General features: G+C 39.4%; 1 protein-coding gene across 1 annotated transcript in view; it reads left to right on the top strand.

Moving 5' to 3' along the window:
• DOCK11 (dedicator of cytokinesis 11) overlaps positions 1–20843 on the top strand; it is a gene marked incomplete at both ends in the record, with an annotated part of 236379 nt that overhangs the window by 113863 nt on the left and 101673 nt on the right. The window contains 8 exons of the mRNA XM_080719505.1: positions 4617–4739; positions 6428–6510; positions 9674–9796; positions 9980–10056; positions 11938–12122; positions 12216–12281; positions 13867–13959; positions 16761–16884. Of these exons, the coding sequence (XP_080575631.1) occupies positions 4617–4739; positions 6428–6510; positions 9674–9796; positions 9980–10056; positions 11938–12122; positions 12216–12281; positions 13867–13959; positions 16761–16884 (874 nt within the window). The remainder of the gene's footprint in view (positions 1–4616; positions 4740–6427; positions 6511–9673; positions 9797–9979; positions 10057–11937; positions 12123–12215; positions 12282–13866; positions 13960–16760; positions 16885–20843) is intronic.

Here is a 20843-nt window from a genome sequence, read left to right as displayed (position 1 = left end):
CACGGCAGGTTCCGATGCCGGCCTTTGGCCCTGGCACCGGCCTAACCCCTCGGCAGGCTCTGATCCCGGCCTCAGATGCCTCAGTAGCGGTCTTGCCGCACGGCAGGCTCCGATGCCGGCCGCTGGCCCCGGCACCGGCCTAACCCCTCGGCAGGCTCCGATCCCGGCCTTGGAGGCCCCAGCACTGGCCTTCCCTCACGGCAGGCTCCGATGCCGGCCTCGCTGGCCCCAGCACTGGTCTAACCCCTCGGCAAGCTTCAATCCCGGTCTCGGAGGCCTCAATGGTGGCCTTGCCTCACGGAAGGCTCCGATGCCAGCCATTGGCCTCGGTACCAGCCTAACCCCTTTGCAGACTCCGATTCCAGCCTCGGTGGCCCCAGTACCGGCCTTGCCTTACGGCGGGCTCCACTGCTAGCCGCTGGCCCCGGCATCGGCCTAACCCCTTTGCAGGCTCTGATCCCAGCCTTGGAGGTCCCAGTAGTGGCCTTGCCTCACGGCAGGCTCCGATGTCGGCCATTGGCCCCGGCACCGGCCTAACCCCTCAGCAGGCTCCGATCACTGTCTCTGGGGTTATTATTTCAAAGGTTCCAGGAGTAATGTATCAGAACTCTGCCTTCCCTGAGTACTGGCCACTGCCATTACAACTGCCTCCACCATTTCAAATCCTTCCCAGGCTCTTTTTCCACTCTGAATGTTGTCCAGTGTTCCTAAGCATGCGCGACGGTAGCATTCGGCATTTGGTGTAATTTCTCCCAAAAAATAAGGTTGGTAGGATCCAGTTCCTGCTTCTCCTGAATACAAGTCTCCACCGCCATCACGGAGACCACTTTCAACACCGCCTTTCTCCTTGCTCTCTGCTAGACTCTCTCCTTACAGGTGATGTCCAAGGTTCTTAACAATATAGAGAAACAGCAGTCCTCCTTCACGGGGAATTTTTCCATAAGTTCCAGTGCATTTGGATAAGTTTTGTCTGCACCTCCAGTGTCCTGGCATCCACCATGGCCTTCTTAACCCCTCTCTGATATTTTTCCTTTTTCTTTTCCTTTTATTTTTAATAAGAGAAGACAGTATATGTGGTTTGAGGAGGTAGTGGGATCAGCACTCAGTAGCATTGTGACCCAGTAGGTTTCCCCATGGGTCCAGAGTGCTCCGCACTACTCTGCCTGGGGCCCAGGGTCCCATGACCCAGGCCCCGGCTGGCATGCCCCGCGTGACCCCCGCCCTGGATCCAGGGTACTAGGCCCGTTTTCTCCAGGGGTCTGGCGTGCTATGCGCGTTCCGGCCCGGGGCCCAGAGTCTCGTGACCCGGGCCCCGGCTTGCGTGCCCCACGCGACCCCCGCCTGGGACCCAGGGTACTGGGCCCAGTTTCTCCAGGGATCTGGCATGCTACGCATGGTTTGGCCCGAGGCCCAGAGTCCCGAGACCTGGGCCCTGGCTTGCATGCCCCGTGTTACCCCCGCTCAGCTCATTCAGTCTTACCAAGTAAGATGTTCCATGCCTGGTCCTCAACAGTGAGAGTCAATAGGCTCATGGTTTGGAAGTCCAGGTAGCAATCTTCTTTATCAGCTTACTGTATAAAGCCATCTGAGCCTCTGTTTGTTTCTTTTCTTTCTTTAATTCTGTGGTACTGGGGATTCAATTCGAGGACATCCTACTTTTGAGTTAACACCCTCAGCCCTATTTTACTTTATTTATTTATTTTTTATTTTTTATGGTACTCAGGGTGGAACCCAGGGGCTTTTCTACCTCTGGGATATACTTCAAGACCTATTATATATATGTGTGTGTGTGTGTGTGTATGTGTATATATGTGTATATATGTATATATATTTATATACATATTTATTTGGTGGTACTGGGGTTCCTGGAAACCCTTCTATCTCTGGGCTATACTCCCAGACATTTTATATTTTTATTTGGAAACAGGGTCTCTTAAGCCAGCGCGGCTGGCTTCGAACCTGTGAGATCCTCCTGTCTCCGCCTCTCAAGTGTGGGGATTACAAGTGTGCACTACCATGCCCGGCTCTATTTTATATTTTATTTGGAAACAGGGTCTCACTAAGTTACTGAGAGCCTCACTAAGTAGCTGAGGCTGGCTTTGAACCTGTGTAATCCTTCTGTCTCAGCCTCTCAAGTGCTGGCTTTACAAGCATGAGCCACTAAACCTGGTATTTTATTTTTTATTTTGAAGCAGGGTCTCACTAAGTTGCTAAGAGTCCTGCTAAGTTGCTGAGGCTGACCTCAAACCTGTGATTCTTCTGTCTCAGCCTACTAAGTATGGGGATTATAATCATATGCCACCATGCTTGGCTGAGCTTCTGTTTCTTAATCTATAAAATGTGACTTATATTGTAGTGACTGCATTCTAGGGTTTTTATGAAGACTGAATGACATAAACACAAAAACCACATAGCACAGTTATGTGGAAATTATCCTAAGATTGTACTTAGATGGATATGGAAGTGCTTGTCTTGTAGTCCCAGCTCTTTGGGAGGCTGAGGGAGACCAATCACTCAGGGGCAGCCTGGGCAACATAGCCAGATCTTGTCTCTTCATATTCAAGGTGTATTGCTCATCATACCTTCTGCAGGGGCAGCTGAGGCAATTTTCCAGCCCAGGCTCACAGCCAAGCTCTATGACCTTGACATGCTTTGATGGGTAGTAGCCAGGCATCTAATGTGCATTATTTTATTTAATCCATATAAGAAGTTGATGAAATTACTATGACTTTCACCATCCCCATCTTATAGTTGAGAAACCATAAATTTAGAGAAGATGTTAGTTGCCTAAACTTATAAAACTGGTAAGAAGCTAAAATTTGAACCCATGATATATGACTACTGAGCAAATTTTCACCACTGTTCCACATTTGTTCTTTCAAAAATAAAAGCTAAATTGGACATTACCCAGGGTGATTACAAGCTGTTTAGCGGAATTGCCAGCCTCTTGCACTCTGTTTCCTATTCTTCCCTCTCTACCTCTGAGGCTTCTGTCTAGGGCAAATGAAATGATATAGCTGACATGCTTTGGAAACTGGAAAGCACTATATTAACAAAGTTGTTAATTCACCAAGTAGAGAAATTAAACTTGGTAGAGACCCAACGATGGCTTTTTCCACTCAAATTCATTAGGTGGCATGCTTCCAAACAGCGACATAATCAACCAACATGCTCTTTGAAGGATATTATGTTCAGAAGGAGCCAAATGAGACAGAGGATTGCTTGCATGTGTGTTTCACATGCAGGCAAAGAAAATGCAAACAATTTTGGTTGCATCTACATTAGTAAATCTAAATAAAATATACAGGGACAAAACAAGTTTTGTATCTTCTGTTTTCTGTGTTTACATTGAAAGTACTAGAGCTCTTCAATTCCAATAAGGAATGTTTTTATAGAATGGTTGAAGATGTGTTTGTGCATGGGGGGGTCGTCTGGGAATTGAATCCAGGGGCATTCTACCTCTGAGCTAAACCTCCAGTCGTTCTTTATTTTTTATTTTGCAACAGGGTCTTACTAAGTTGAGGAGGGCCTCGCTAAGTTGCTAGGCTGGCCATGCACCTGCGATTCTCCTATCTCAGCCTCACAAGTACTGCCATTAAAAGTGTATGCCACCATGCCCAGCTGAGTGGGTTGGTTTTTATATTAGGCAGAGCAACACGGTATTTTCTTCTTCTTACTGCAATTAACATGAATTAGTTGCTATGGACAGATTCCAAAACTTACTTGCTCCCTTTTCAGAAAAAGAAATTATTCAGTGAGTCCCCCATGCTTCTACTGCCTCCTTCTTTTTTAAAATTTTTTCTTGTTTGTTTTGTTTTGGTGGTACTGGGGGTGGAACCCAGAGACTTTCTACCTCCAGGCTATACTCCCAGACCTATTTTATACTTTATTTGGAAACAGGGTCTCACTAAGTTGCTGAGAGCCTCACTAAGTAGCTGAGGCTGGCTTCAAACCTGTGCGATCTTCCTGTCTCAGCCTCCCAAGAATGGGGATTACAAGTGTGCACCACCACGCCCGGCTCTACTGCCTCCTTCTTTTTATTCAATTTTACCCACAGTTACTAACACTCCTCTGGATTGTTGGGGAGGTATCTTTCATTTTGAGAATTCACGCAGAGTTACATGCAGCTGTGTTGAAAAATACTTACCAGCCTCATCTACGTAGTGAGGTCCTCTGAAACTTATTTGAGACCCTGTTTTAAAATAAAGAACAAAAAACGGGGCTGGGGGTATAGCTTGGAGGTAGAATGCCCCTGGGTTCAATCCCCAGTACCACCTATATGTTATATATATATTAAGCCAAACAATGCACATCATATCTGTAAGATCTAAGAACTCACAAAAACTGCCAAACAGAAGAAGTTAAGCAGTGATATGGCATCTATAATTTAAGGACCAATAATAGATGTGAAGTTTGTGACAAAATATAAAATCCATTTTAAATGGAATATTGGGAACTTGAAAATCCATATGAATAGAAGAGCTACCTCATTCTGGAATTCTGGGCCTGATACTAGGTTGAATATCAACATTCTTTACAAAACAAAGTTAGGAACCATTCACCCAACAGCCATAAATATGGTGTTACAAATTCTAATGGAGGTAATTTTTTTCCAGGGAATTTTCTCAGTGACAAATCCACATCCCGAAATTTTTCTAGTGGCAAGAATTGAAAAGGTGCTACAAGGAAATATTACACACTGTGCAGAACCTTACATCAAAAATTCAGATCCAGTAAAGGTATTTATAAAGCTTGCTTGTGAACATTTCAGCTTAATGTAGAGTTTACATTTTACCAGTATTGTAAATAACACTGCCAATGACCTCTCTGTTAGAAAAATATTCCTTGAGAATGCTGTGTCTTCTGAAAATAGGGTATACTATGTGAATATGTATGCCAAACCTTAACCATGGCCTTCCCCCCATATATCTATGTTTTGTTAACATGACAATCTTATTTTTGCTCACTTAATAAACTTATAGCTAGGGGCTCTTAGGCCACATCTGCCAGATGACATGGTATCTTCAAATACCCACTATTTCTTTCTACCTGCAGGCCAAGTGTCAGGGCCAGGAGAGTAAAGGTGACCTAATCTTGCAGTGTTCAAGGCCTATGCATACCCACATTCACATGTTTGTGATCCAATAAGAACAGACAGGGAGTATTTCATGAGGCTCAATGTGCTTTACTTCAAACGGCCGCCCTTTATTTGGAGATTTTCACCATTTTCAGTATTATGCCTTTGTTTCATGACATGGCTGGCATGTTAAATGGTAGGGATTTCTTTATCATTTTGTTTTGTTGAATATCCTTAAGTGACAACATATTTTTGTTGGTACTGGGGTTCCTGGAAGCCCTTCTACCTCCGGGCTAAACTCCCAGACCTATTTTTACATTTTTATTTGGAAACAGGGTCTCCTAAGCCAGCGCGCACGGCTGGCTTCAAACCTGCGCGATCCTCCTGTCTCTGCCTCCCAAGCGCGGGGATTACAAGCGTGCGCCACCACGCCCGGCTAAGTGACAACATTTAAAGTTGGCATGTCTATAATGTCATCCAAATGTTTGAAAAACATCAACCAAATCTCATCTTCTCATATTATAAATGAGAAAACTAAGGCCTTGGGAGAGAAAAGCTGTGTGGTACAACTCATTTGTAGCACTTTAGCTACTGCATATTCAGGAATCATTTATCTATTGTATGTGGTATTTCATTGTGTGGACAAGCAATATTGATTAAATGGAAGATGCGAAGGAGACTGTAACTAGCTCAGAAAAAAAGACTCTAGCATTCTGTATCCACAGAGATAAGCATCTTCCAACATTTCACAGTCTGTTTGGACTCTATAGCAGTTTATCTCCTTGACATCTCTCCTGGCCTGTTTAAACAGTGCCTCTGCCTACACTTCACTAATTGCATTGACTTTTGTTCACTTGTGCCTTATCTTGGGAGTAGAAAGGTCAGCTGTGTCCAGAGCAAGCTTCTCCTAAGAATGACGAGTGTTTGATTGCTGTGTGAATTGAAATACAAGTTAAAAGTGCTTCAAACTTTCCAAGTAGAGGTCTTTGATGCCAACCAAGACCTGCATCTGTTTTGTCTATCTTCTGATTTAATGACAAAGGCTTTGTTTATAAGACTCATAAATACTTTGGTCTTGTAAAATGGGTAGCTGATGTGTTTTCTGTTTTATTTGTGGCTCTTTCTCTCATTTTCTTAAAGTTAAATTTTATTAGTGCATTGTAATTATACATGATAGTAAGATTCATGGAGAGATGTTCACATATGCACAAACCATTATGTTTTTAGATTGTTTATATTATGTTGTTTTTTGAGGATGTTGTATATTGGTAAATTGGTGAGATTATTTTTCTGGGTGAGTCCATGGCAGATTGAACAAATATGAGCCAACCTTCTTTTTTCTGACCTTAGACAGCCCAGAAGGTGCACAGGACAGCCAAGCAAGTGTGCAGCCGCCTTGGACAATACAGAATGCCTTTTGCTTGGGCTGCCAGGTTTGTATGAATATAATTATGATCCTTCCATTTATACTCATCTGTGAAGTTGAGGGTCAGTGTCCTAACCAGCATTCAGCAGTCTGTTTTTGGCAGGCCAGCTGTGTCTTAAAATACTCAAGTTACAAGATTTATTTCTCCTAGAATTTGCCATGCATCAAAGACCTTTTCTAAGACCCTCTCAGTCTTTTCATATGGGCCTGCTTTAGGGAAATTTTCTTTGGCTTGAGTCAGTGACCTCACTGACACCACTTAATTTTTATTACATATTTTTGTGGTGCAGGGGATGGAACCCAGGGCCTTGAATACTGTTGGCAAGTGCTCTTCCACTGAGCTATATCTGCAGACCTTTTTATAGCATTTCTAAGCAGATATTATTTGCTAAAGTGATGGATTTTTTCAGAAAACTAGAAATTGTAATGAATTATGTACAATATACCCATTATTTCAGAGTTGGCTGGGCTTATGGTTTGGAAAACTACCATAGAATGATTCTGGAAAACATACTAAAAATTAGAAATCAAAGAATGCAGTCATTATGTGCGAGCATGTAATTAATACATTCTCTTGCTTCCTTGTGACAAATTCAGGCAACCTTTAGGGGTAGTGCATTTGCAAGCATACATTCATTATCTGTCTATATATCTTTTGCTATGGTAGTTCATATTATTTGATCAAAGTCTTATAAGTCCACATGCAATGATGATTTTCAAACTTGTGTCTTATTCATCCCCACTTTGAAGTACAAATTTACTTGCCTATTTGTGGTACAGTTTGTACAGCTCATTGGAGAAAGAGCATCATGTTCTGAATAATTCAATCAATTGTGTTCATTGAGTGCTTGGCAGTAGAATTAAAAGTAGGGGATTCTAAGTTAATGAACTATTTTCTCTGTCACTATTGATAGTTACTTCATTTCGGAAAAGGTCCCAATATACATTATATGCTGATAGATGAAAAGGCACTATTATCCTTGTTTCTCAAGGATAAATGATAAAAATGGTAGCCAAGGATAGGTGGACTGCCAGGGGTTAGCAGAGATTGGCAATGTAAGCATCCTAGAGGGTGAAATATGGCTTGCAAAGACAAGTATGCTTATAATGCTCCAGCCTGAAAAGTTAATTGTTACTGCTGCTGCAGCCATTTTTTTATTAATAGCTATTGTTAACTCTGTTCAAGGCACCCACTGGTCTAAGTGCTTAACCTATGTGTGTGGCTGGGCAAGGCAGTGCATACCTATGATCCCAGTATTTGAGAGGCCAAGTCAGGAGGATCACAGGTTCCAGGCCAGCCTCAGTAACTTAGTGAGATCTTTAACTTAGTGAGACCCTGTTTCAAAAATAAATAAATAAATAAAAAGGCCTGGGGTTATAGGTGAAGTAGAACACTTCTGGGCATGTATATAAATATACACGTTTACACATATGTGTGTTTTTCTGTTCTAGAAATTCAACCCAAAGCATCTCACATGCTAGGCAAGCACTATCACACTGAGCTACATGTCTACCCCCAAATTCGTATTTTTCTAGGAGGTGGGTACCATTGTCTCCATCTTAGAGATGGGGAAACTGAAGCACAGAAGTAAAAAAGAAAAAAAGAAATCTTGCCCAAGTTCACAGAACATTCAGTGGTCAGAGTCAGAACATAGAGCACTGCCATGGGCATCCATTCCAGGTGCTGTGTCATGTCACTCCCCTTTGGGAAGCAGCATTAGCTGATTGTGTTGCTTTGCTGGCAGAACAGTTAATTTCAAAATCATCAAAGAGGAAAGCCTTGTTTCCCAGTTCTGATGAGGAATTATGCTATTCTGCAGTAAAATAGCAAGAACTCATTCTGAAGGCTTAGCTGGTATATTTAAAATATGTATGGCAAGCCAGGTATGGTGGTGCATGCCTGTAATCCCAGTACTTGGGAGGCCAAGAGAGGAGGATCATATGTTTTAGGCTATCTTCAGAAACTTATTGAAACTCTGTTTCAAAAACAAAAAAAATAGGGCCAAGGGTATTGCTCAGAGGTAGAATGTCCATCGGTTCATTCCCCAATACAAAAAAAAAGATGTATGGTAAAACTGTGTGTATTAGAAATAAAGAGGTACACTTAGAAAGTAAGAACAATGGGGTTAATGCCTATCACATATTTAGAGGCTCTGCCAATGGGAATTATGTTTCTGGGCATAGCTGTTTCCAATGCATTGGGTGCTTATATATCACCTCCCATTTTAAAAATAAAATAGCTTCTTAAAAATGGGAGGAGGAGCCAGTGTGGTGGTGCACATTTGTAATCCCGGCATTCGGAAGACGGAGACTGGAGGATCATGGTTCACAGACACCCTCAGCTGGGGCCCTTTGAGACTCAGAGAGACCGTTTTTCAAAAAATAAAAAGACTAAAAAATAGGACCAGGGGTGTAGCTTGGAGGTAAAATGCCCTTGGATTCCATCCCCAGTACTGCAAAAAAAAATAGGAGGAGGAGAAAAATTAATTCAAGTTTATATGAAAACTGTACGTGTATATTGTAAACCCTCTAAATTTATCTTCAAGATCTAATTTAATTTTTAACAACTTCTTTATCGTGATATACTTTATTTTTGATGAAATACAAATACACACATTAAGTATCCAGCTTTATATATTTTCATAAATGCAGCCACCACAAGTCATGTAACCACCACTACACAGCAACCAAAATAAATCATTCCACATCTGCCTTAGGCAACCACCAGTCTGATTATTACTACAGAAGGCTTTTTATCTATTCTAGATCTTCACATGAATGGACCCTTGTAGTATGCACTCTTGTGTGTGGTTTCTTGTGTTCGATATGTTTTTGAGACTCATTAATAGTGTGTCAATCAATAATTCACTTTTAGTATTATCCCATGGTATGAATATACTGTAGTTTATCCATTTGCTTGTTGATGAGTATCTGGGTTATTGCCAGTTTGAGGCTATAACAAATAAATCTTCTGTAGGCATTTACGTAGCATGTGAGAACATGTCTAGGAGTGGAATTGTAGCATCATAGAGAAGATAATATGCTTAACTTTGCAAGAAATCACAAACCTGTTTCCCAGGTCACTTTACCATTTCAGTCCTACCACAGTGCTTTCTGATTTAATAGTACTGTAAAAATATTTTAATAAAACCTTTCTATTGCTTTTTTAGACCCATTTTCAAAGACATTCAAGGCTCTCTGGATCTGGATGGGAGATTCTCTCCTTTGTATAAACAAGATAGTAGCAAGCTTTCAAATGAAGACATTCTCAAGTTGCTCTCAGAATACAAAAAGTAAGTGGATGGCGTTACTGCAATAAGTGGATATTATTAGATGAATTATCAATTTTGTAAAATGATGAATGTGAGTCATATGGGCAAAAATGAATTTTTAAAGAACGAAGTTTGGATATATAGTAACCAATATGTTTAATTACCATAATTTTCAATTCTAAAATACTTTTTCTTACTACCTAGGCCAGAAAAGACCAAATTACAGATTATTCCTGGGCAGCTACACATTACAGTGGAATGTGTTCCTGTGGATTTATCAAGTAAGACTGTTTTACAAGTAAACCTCAAAGGTCATGTTTGAGTCTTGGGATTTCATCTTTTTAATATTTTTTAGTTTTATATGGTATATTAGTTTCCTAGGACTGCCGTAGCAAAGTATTATAGATTACATGGCTCAGGACAAGAGAGATTTTTCCTCCCACAGTTCTGAAATTTAGAAATCTAAAATCAAGGTATTGGCAGGGTCATGCTCTCTCTCTGAATGTTTTAGGGAAGAATCCTTCCTCCAGTCTTTCTAGCTAACTTTCTAGTCCAGGTAGCTCCTGGACATCCTTAGCATGGCTTAGCTTATCTCTGCAGCATGCCTCTCTTTCACTCTGTCCTCACATGATTGCCTTCCCTTTGTGTTTTTCTTTGGCTTTCTAATAGGGCAACTGGTCACTGGACTTAGCATTCACCCTAATCCAGTATGACTTCTTCTTAACTAATTCCATCTGGAAAGACCCTATTTCCAAATAAAGTCACACTCTGAGGTGACTAGAGTCACATTCTGAGGTAACACCATGCCTAGCTGTTTTTCTTAAATAAATAAATTTAATATAAACAGTAGTTTATGCATATACCTGTTCATGCAGTATTATTTATATAGAGGGGAGATTGGAAATAACCAGCATCTAACATTGTCAGTATACTGAGGCAATTATGGCACACCAACATTATGAAACTATGAAGCTATTAAACTGATTATTCCAGTTTGTGGAATAAGACATAAAATTCAAAAAAAATCTAGCTTAAATTCTTTATGTATAGTAGGACTTTAATATAGAAATCACATAGGAAGCTGGGTATGGTGGCACACACCTGTAAATCCAATACAGGAGGGAGGCTGAAACAGGAGGATCACAAGTTCGAGGATAGCCTCAGCAAGTAGTGAAACTATCATCAACCTAGAGAGAGACCCTATTTCAAAATAAAAATAAAAATGGGGCTGGGTATAGCTTAGAGTTAGAATGCCCTTGGGTTCAGTCCCTAGTATGAGAGAGCAGACAAACAGAGACAGGAAAAAGAAATTGCATTGGAAATAGGCTAGAAAAAAATATACCAAAATGTTAGCAGGAATTATCTCTGGAATAATTAACTGTGTTTGTGTTTTTTACTCTATACCTCCAGATGTTCTATTATAAGTACATACTGCTTTAATAATGAAAAACAAACCCACCAAAAATACTGTATCCTCACATCCAGCTCACCCCGGGTCTTCCTTCTCCATCAATATGGCTGGCTCTGCAGTAAGGACAAGCAGTTACCACTTTTTAAGTATATGAATAACCTCTACTAAAGTGGCTGTTTCAATAACATATGCTACTAAACTTCTCTAAGGCTTTGTATTTTTTACATTTGGGAGTATCAAATTTGTTATTGGTAACACATCATAAGATCTGTAGTTTCAAAAGGCTTCCATTATTTAGTTGGTGAAAATTCACACCTGCACCAAGTTAACTTTTTAAAGCAACTCACCACGAGCTAATTGGAAGCATAAATTTACCCTTATTTTGTTCCCTGATACCAATAAAAATTTGCAGTGAAAGCTAAATTGCAGCCACAGGAGGGAAAATGTAATGGATTTCTTTGCAGAGTTTAAATTTGTCAAAATTATGATGTGTTATATTTGGCAAATCACTCGACATTGAGAATGAAATAGCAATGCGTGTCTGGTGTGAAGGGATCCACAAAAATTAGCAGCAGGCTACTTCATGGTGTCCTGGGTTCTTAGAGCTTGTTTGACTTTTTGTCACTCACTAAGAATTCTGTTTTTAAGTCACTCTTTGAGAACATGATCCATGTATATTTTTGTAAGCTCAGAGATCTATTAATGATTGTTAAACTGTATGCTCCTCTCCTATTTATTTTTCCTCCTGTAGATTGTATTACTTCTTCGTATGTGCCCCTGAAGCCATTTGAAAGAAATTGTCAAAATATCACTGTAGAGGTTGAAGAGTTTGTTCCAGAAGTGACAAAATATTGCTATCCATTTACTATTTACAAAAATCATCTGTATGTCTATCCCTTGCAATTAAAATATGATAGCCAGAAAACATTTGCCAAGGTAAGCAGTATAAAATATACATTTTTGGAAATACAAAATGGTACTTAAAATCTTCTCATTTTGTGACTCATTTTGGCTGATTAATCCTTCTAGGCAAGGAACATTGCAGTGTGTGTAGAATTCCGGGATTCAGATGAAAGTGATGCTTGTGCACTTAAGGTTTGTTTTTTACGTTGTTAACTATACATATTTGGTAAATATGTGATAGTAGTGGAGATTTTGTTTCTTCGTAACATCATGCTCTAAATTGAGTTTGTTCCAACATTAAAAGAAAATGTACCAAAGTGCCACATTTAATATTTTCTTTTCTACTATTATGCATGAACTATAAGGATTAGCTTAAACGTTACTATATAAGAAGTGGTATGTGTATATATATGGGTAAGCTTAAGCTGAGGGTGCTGCTCAGTGACATTGATTATGCGTAACATGTATGAGGCCCAGGTACAATCCTCAGCACTAAAAAAAGGGGGGGGGTGGGGAAAGAAGCTTTACATGCCAAGATTGTTTTTTCCTTTTTTTGTGAAGACAGGGATTGAACTCTAGGCCTCAGGATGCTAAGCAAACTCTTTCCCACTGAGCTACCCTCCCAGTCTACATTCTAGGGTTTGGTGTTTGCTCCACTTTGATTTTGCATTACTCTGATGCCCAATCACAAGGTCATTTTCTTATGATAGTTTATGATGATATCATCAGGGGACCATAAACTCCTTTCTTCTTGAAACCTGAACTGGCTTTTTGAGCTGACAGAAGCAGCACAATGCTTCTTTGCTCTGAGAGATGACTTATACTCCATGTCTTGTCAAATGGTGCCTCCAAATGTGGATTTGTGATCTTTGAAAAGCAGCATTTCAATACTACCTGCTACTGTTGGCCTGAAATATCTGAATATCTGTCATGTGATAGTGCCTGGAACTGTGTGTGTGTGTGTGTGTGTGTGTGTGTGTGTGTGTTGCTCTTTAGCCCATTAATCAGAGAGCTGAAATTCAGAGTACATCTAGCCATCACAAAGTGTTTATCCAGCTCCCCACTTTCCTACTCTGACCCTAAATCAGACAGATGGATGGCTAGTCTTAGACCCCCTAGCGACAAGGACTGTGATGTTCCCAACTAAATCATTGAATGTTTCAGAGCCCCTGCCTTTGAAAACGATTTTTTTCACAGAGAAAGTTAAATTGAGCATTAGCTGGTTCAAAAGAAGCATATTTTTTTCTGGTTCCCACTTGAGTAAAGATGAGAACAGCCATTTCTTTCCTTCTGTGCAATAAACTTTTGTATACTTAGAGATTCTTAGGTTACTGCTCTGCAGTTCTTGAAAATTGCCTTCATAATGATTAAGGAGACTTGGACATGTACTCTCACAGTCTCAATTTCATTTCTTAGCTGGCCTGGAGGCGCACTCTGCAGTAACGGAATGAGGCAATTAGAACCTGGTTATGCCAGCTCCATCTCCATCCTTGAGCTCATTAGGTCAATGAAAGTGAAAACTCATGTTAGAAAGGAAACCAGGTCACTCCATGAAACCATAGCAAGCTTCATGTTTATTTTATTGGCATAACAAAAAGTCAGTAATTTTTTTAAATGTGGCTCATAAAGTGCCATATTTTAAAAATTGAATAGTAAGCTTGTCTGTAGCTTAGTAGACATTCAGACTTGAACTCCTTTAGCCTATGAATGCCTCTGCTGCTATGTTGCATTTAAAGATGTTCATGCAGAGTAGTGACTCTGTCTCCTTCTTTTGCAGTGTATTTATGGAAAACCTGCAGGGTCCATCTTTACTGTAAATGCTTATGCTGTTGTCTCACATCACAACCAAAACCCGGAGTTTTATGATGAGGTAAAAAGAATATCTTTCTGCTATTAACAAAACCCAGCAGTTGCTTTTTGTTTTCTCTTAGAATCATTTCCATTATTTTATCTGTACTTGTAATCCTTAAATGTGTTGATCCATGAAAATAGTAAATACCACATCAAAATGAAGGGTTTACCCAGGCATGGTGGTGCACACCTATAATCCAGGTGCTTGGAAGATTGAGAAAGTCCCTCTGGTATCTCTAATGCTCCCTAGCTTGAGCATATTATAGAAAACACAAGTCCCTTCTCTTTCTGGGCTTGGCTGATCTCACTTAATATAATGCTCTCGAGGACTTTCCATCTTCTTTCAAATGACATGATTTTGTTCCTCTTTATAGCTGAGTAGAATTCCACTGTGTGTATTTCCCATAATTTTGCAATCCAGTCATCTGTTGATGGAGACCTCAGCAAGGCCAGAAATGAGGGGTAGGGGAGGAGGAAGGCTGAAATGAATTAATGGCAAAGCTACATTTGAATATGTGTAAACATGTGAATATATCATAGCTAACCTGGACACTCAGTATTAAGAGGGAGAGAGAAAAGGTGAAAGGGGGGGCACCAAGTTCTATGTGAATGTACACCATTGTCAACATGATTCACATTTTGATGTGAGACTATATTGCTCCAATAAAATAAAAATTTAAAAAGAATAAATAAAAAGAGTTGGGAATAGTTGAGCATGGTAGTGCATACCTGTAACCCCAGAATTTGGGTAGCTGATATAGGAGTATCACAGGTTTAAGGCCAGAAACTTGACAAGGTCCTCAGCAGCTTGGTGAGATACTGTTTTACAATCAAAACCAAAAAGGATTAGGGTATAGCTCAAAGGTGCAATGCCCCTTGGTCCATTCCCTAGTACCACACACACACAAATAAAAGAGTCGAAAAATCCTATGAAGGGTTCCTGCCTGTTTGGTGCCTTCTGATGACAGTGGATGCTTTCCCCACAAATTTAAGAGGCTCTCTCACTTGAGGTAGCATTGTATGAATCAAACATCAGGGTGTAGCTAGGATTGTAGCCCTCCATATTTTGACAGCACTGGCCCTATAATATTAAGCCACTTCTTCTTTTCCAGTCTCCATTTCCTCAGCTTTAATGATAATTCAGAAGAAATTTTGTGAATTCCTTCTGGCTCTTTCAGCTTGCTATTTTATATGGTAGAGTGCAGTGGGCCTGCCAGTGAAATACATAGAGAGACATGGCCATATGGCTGGGCTATCCAATTATACCAGTTGCCCTCCATGTCTCAGTGGAAAGTGTATAGAGAGTGGGTGGTGTTCCTTCCTGACCTCTGTGCATTCTTCTCAGCCTCTGACCATGTCTGTTTCTCTTTCCATCTTCCAGCTTCTTTACCTCTTTATCTCTGTTCTTCCCATTGTGTCACTGTCTCAGACTCTTTAAGTGTCTGTGTATTTACTTATCCACATCTATAGACTGCTTTTGATATTTCCATGAAACTGCTACATGTTTCTATGAAAGCCAAATGAGCATCCCAGGCCTATGTTCTGCAATTGCTCTTCTTATTTTAAGACATTTAATTTATTATTAATAATCCCCATGTCTCCATTCTTGGCTTGCTCTGAGATCATTCTCCCTTCTGTCATGATTTCCTCATGTTTGCCTGCTTTCATAGAGAGGCCTGATACCCCAGCCTTAGGCCTCCTTTCTTTCTCAGTCCAGCGTCCCTAGTTTCTCTGGGTTGGGGAAGTGAGTAGTGGCACCTTTCATTTTTGCCACCCAGGGAGGAAGTATGTCCATATTTATGTGCAGCAGAGCATCAGATACCCAGATAGTCTGGATGCTATGAATAGGCATGTTTTGTTGTGAAATATATTTACAACAAACCTTAGTTGTAACACCAAAAAGTGTACCTTATATGAATAATTGGACCAGATGTTCATCACCAAGCTTTTTAATGCATGCTCTAACCAAGATTAGTCACTACAGAAAATTAATAATACACACTGTTTTGAGAATGCCTGAAATGAATCGATTTTTTAATAATTCACTATATGTTGAGTGAGAGATATGTACCTGCCTGGGTATTAATCCATCATATCTCCACTTTGTAATTTGTATCTTACATACTTGCAGGAGTCATTAGAAAATTTCTTGAGATACTTTATTATAAGCATTAATTTTAACTAAATTTATGAGTGATAGGTGAGAGTTTTTATCTTTTTACTCAAGAACAAAGTTGTGATTTGCTTCTAAAGGTAAATATATAACCTACAATTTATAGATGCCATAAAACCATAGTGACTTTTTGGACATTTATTTGTAGAGGGTTTTATGCAAAAGAGAACAACTAAGAGAAAAGCAGCTTTTCAAATTCAGTGCACATTTCAAATGTGGTACATTCATTGATCTGGTTATATAGTATCTCTTTGCTGTGAGGATATGTGTATTTTTACATTTACTTTTACTGCTGTATATTAATTATAAAGAATGATGAGTTTTATTGTGATAAATTTATATGTGCATATAGCATAATTTGATAAAATTTTTTAGAAAATCCTGCTGCAGAGTTGAATCCAGGATAATTCACTGGACTCTGCAGCAAAAGTACTAAATAAGCCCTCACAACTCAGGAAAATTTGCTGCCAAACTGAAACTGACCACAAGAGCATTTGGAATATATTTAAGTGCTATCTGCTGTTTGGCCGATGGGCCTGTCATTTATGAAGTATTTTGGAACAGTTTGATGGAGCCATACTAAATGTCTGACAGTGTAGTTTGACAATTAAAACAAAATGCCTTGTGAAATTTTGCTGTTGTTTCAGATTAAAATCGAGCTTCCCATTCACCTGCATCAAAAGCATCATTTGCTTTTCACATTTTATCACGTAAGTTGCGAAATCAACATAAAGGGAACAACCAAAAAGCAGGACACGGTTGAAACGCCAGGTATATGTGCTATTTATTTATTGTTTTATATGATTATATTGTTTGCCCTGCTGGAGACAAAGGTCGTGTCTTATTTATTTATTTATTTATTTATTTATTTAACTTAGGGGTATTCCATCTTTGAGCTATCCACCCAGCCCTATTTTATTCTTATTTATTTTATTTTTACTTTTATTTATTTTTTTGCGGGTCTGGGTATGAAACCAGGGGCACTCGACCTCTGAGCTACACTTCCTGCCCTATTTTTATTCTTTATTTTGAAATAGTCTCTCACTAATTTGCGGAGTGCCTCACTAAGTAGCTGAGGCTGTTCCAAAACCACAATCCTCCTGTCTCAGCCTCCTAGTCCTGGGATTATAGGCATACATCACCACACTCAGTTTGTGTGCTCTTTAAATGTATCTCTCTAGCTATTAGAAATGGAATAATTTAGGATATAAACTCTTTTCATCAGGCTGGAGACCACTTCTACCCATTTCCAAAAAGTATAATTCTGAGTTAGTGTTCATTGGTAAGCTGGGCAGAGTGTTAAACAGTTTTAGTACCAGTTACTCAGGATGTTCAGGCAGGAGGATGGCTTTAACCCAGGAGTTTGAGGCTAACACAAGCCACAGAGCAAGAGTCTATCTCAATAAAATTTCATTGGTAAAAGATGAATTGTATGTTCATTCATTACTATTTCTGCCAACAATTATTGTCCAAATAGGTAGCAATGTGCTTAAGCTACTATAAGTAACATCAAGTCATATTGTTATTCTCAGAAAGAAACACATATTATGATACAATATTGTTACTTCTTTTATGTCTAATTGCCCAGAACCAAAATTTTCCAGTTCTGCTTACTGAGGAAGAGGGAAGTAAACTCAGAGCCAAGTACATCTGTGAGCTGGAGGGAGGTGGGAGGCTGCCTGTTTCCAATGAGAAGAGAACAGATTTGATGAAGTTGAATAAGCGTCAGTAGCAAAATCCTAGTCCTGGTCCTCTTTCATCCAGGCTTTAGATAAACCAGTGGGAGGCAGCCTTGGGAGAGCGGAGGAGGCAACACTACTTTATACACATCATCAGTGTGCCATGAATGTGGACTGAGCAAATGTTTCTGCATATTTATTATGTGTAAGATGTTGTGGTAGGCATTATGAGGAGTATAGGGAAGGAAAACATAGTTCTCACTTTTAGTGAGCCTATGATCTAGTAGGGAAACTGAGTTCTTTGTAGGTAATTATAATTCAATACAGAAAGTGGTGATTACCAAGGAAGTTGGACTATGTGTATTCAATCAAGAGCAATCATTTGGTGGGGGGGACAGATGGCTAGGAATCTGGGAAAACTTCTGGAATATCTCACATAGTGGTATTGAGTAAGAGCTTCAAGGCTAAGGTGGAATTTGATAATGCAGTTATGTCAGGAAGGCAGGGGACTCTTTTCAAAGAAATAATTTCAGAGGTTTTCCAAACATGGGAAGAGACTTGGATTTACACGTTCAGTAGACATGCAGAACACCATTAAGACAAGATCAAAGAAGGACCTCCCCATGCCATGTAATAATCAAAATGACCAATATAGAGGCTAAGGAAAGAATCTTAAAAGCAGTGAGAACAAAAGAACGGGTGACATATAGTGGATGTGATCCAGACCCTGGAAGAAAACAACTTCTAACAAAAACTGCTATATCCAGCAAAATTATTATTCAAAATTGATGGAGAAACAAAAGTATTTCAAGATAAGCAGAATCTCTAGCCAGGCGTGGTGGTGCACACTTGTAATCCTAGCATTTGGGAGGCTGAGATAGGAGGATCATGGTTCGAGGCCAGCCTCAGCTACTTAGTGAGGCACTTTGCAATTCAGTGAGACCCTGTTTCAAAATAAAGAATAACAAATAGAGCTGGGGGTGTAGCTCGGAGGTAGAATGCCTCTGGGTTCCATCCCCGGTACCACAAAAAAGAAAAAAAAAGATAAGCAGAATCTCAAATAATCATGAATTCAAAGTCAGCACTAGAGAAAACACTTAAAGAAATAAACCATAAAGAAGAAAAAGAAGCAATTTTCAGAACCAGAGAGAGATGAAGTTGATCAGCAGGGCATCTAAGTAAAGAAGAAATAACATACCAAACAGAAGATAGAACACAAAATGAGAGAAAACAAAAATCATATTTCGATAATAACACTGAAGGTCAAAGGACAACTCACCAATCAAAGACATAGAGTGGCAATGTGGAATAAAAAACAAACCAAATATATACTGTTTGCAAGAAACTCACCTTACAGACAAAGATAGTCATAGACTGAAAGTGAAAGGATGGAAAAAGATATATCATGCTAATTGAGAATAGAAGTGGGCAGTGATAGCAATGCTGATATCCAGCAAAACAAACTTTAAGCTAAAACACATCAGAAGAGACAAAGCAGGGAACTTCCTTTTATTAAAAGGATCAATCCACCAGGAAGATATAATGATAGTAAATGTTTATGCCCCAAATCTGGGTGCAGCCACATTTGTAAAACATACCCTCCCGGACATCAGATCTCAAATAGACCTAAATATGCCAGGCGTGGTGACACACACTGCTAATCCCTGCGCTTGGGAGGTGGAGACAGGAGGATCGTGCAGGCACTGGCTTAAAAGACCCTGTTTCCAAAAATAAAAATAAAGTATAATATAGGTCTGGGAGTGTAGCCCGGAAGTAGAAGGGCTTCCAGGAACCCCAGTTACACCAAAGTAAAATAAAATAAAATAAAAATAAAAAATGGAGCCAAATACAATAATATTGGGAGACTTCAACACACCTCTCAAATCATTAGATCGATCTTCAAGGCAAAAGATGAGTAAAGACTTTTCAGAACTAAAGAAAACTATAAATCAAACATCTAATAGACATATATGGGATATTTCAATCAGAAATAGCAGAATACATATTCTAATCATCAGCCCATGGAATCTTCAAAATAGATCACATCCTGGGCCACAAAGCAAGGACCAGCAAATTCAAAAGATGTAATATAATTCCATGCATCTTTTCATACCATAATGGAATGAAAGTAGACATCAACAACAGGAAGACCAAACTAAATACATGGGGATTGAACGATACACTTTTGAATGAGTGGGTAAGATCAGAAATAAGGGGAGAAATAAATTTCTGGAATTAAATGAAAATAGAGACACAACATACTAAAATATGTGGGACACTTTGAAGACATTGTTAAGAGGAAAGTTTATAGCATTAAGTACCCATATAAGAACAGGGTGTTATCAAGTAAACCAACTAATGGCATATCTCAAGGACCTAGAAAGACTGTAACAGTCTAATCTCAAAGCCAGAAGAAGACAGGAAATTATTAAAGGCAGGGCAGAAATAAATGAAATAGAAAACAAAAGAAAGCAATTCAAAGAATCAACAAAACAAAAAGCTGGTTCTTAAAAAGATTAATAAGATTGACAAGCCCCTGTCCACCCTTACCAAAATAAAGAGAGAATCAACTCAAATTATTAAAATCAGAAATGAAAAAGGAGACATCAGCACAGACAGTGAGAAAATTCAAAGTATTATCAGAAACTATTTTGAAAATTTATACTACAATAGACTGGAAAACATGAAAGAAATCGATTGATTTTTAAGCATCTATTACCTAAATAAACTGAAGCAAGAGGACATAGCAAGCCTAAACCAACCAATAGTAAGCAAAGAAATAGAAATGGCAATAAAAATTCTGCCATTAAAGAAAAGCCCAGGCCCTGATGGGTTTCCAGCTGAATTCTGCAAACTTGGCAAGTGAACTAAATAGACACTTCACAAAAGAAGAAATTCAGATGGCCTACAAATGCATGAAAAAATGCTCAACATCACTGGCAATCAGAGAGATGCAAATCAAAACTACCCTGAGATTTCACCTAACTCCAACTAGAATGGCAATCATTCAAAACACAAACAACAACAGATGCTGGCGAGGATGTGGAGAAG

Source organism: Muscardinus avellanarius (assembly GCF_963383645.1).
Source record: "Muscardinus avellanarius genome assembly, chromosome: X".
Lineage (NCBI taxonomy): Eukaryota > Metazoa > Chordata > Mammalia > Rodentia > Gliridae > Muscardinus > Muscardinus avellanarius.
The sequence above is the reverse complement of the archived record's forward strand: the minus strand, read 5'-3'. Positions and strand labels throughout refer to the sequence as shown.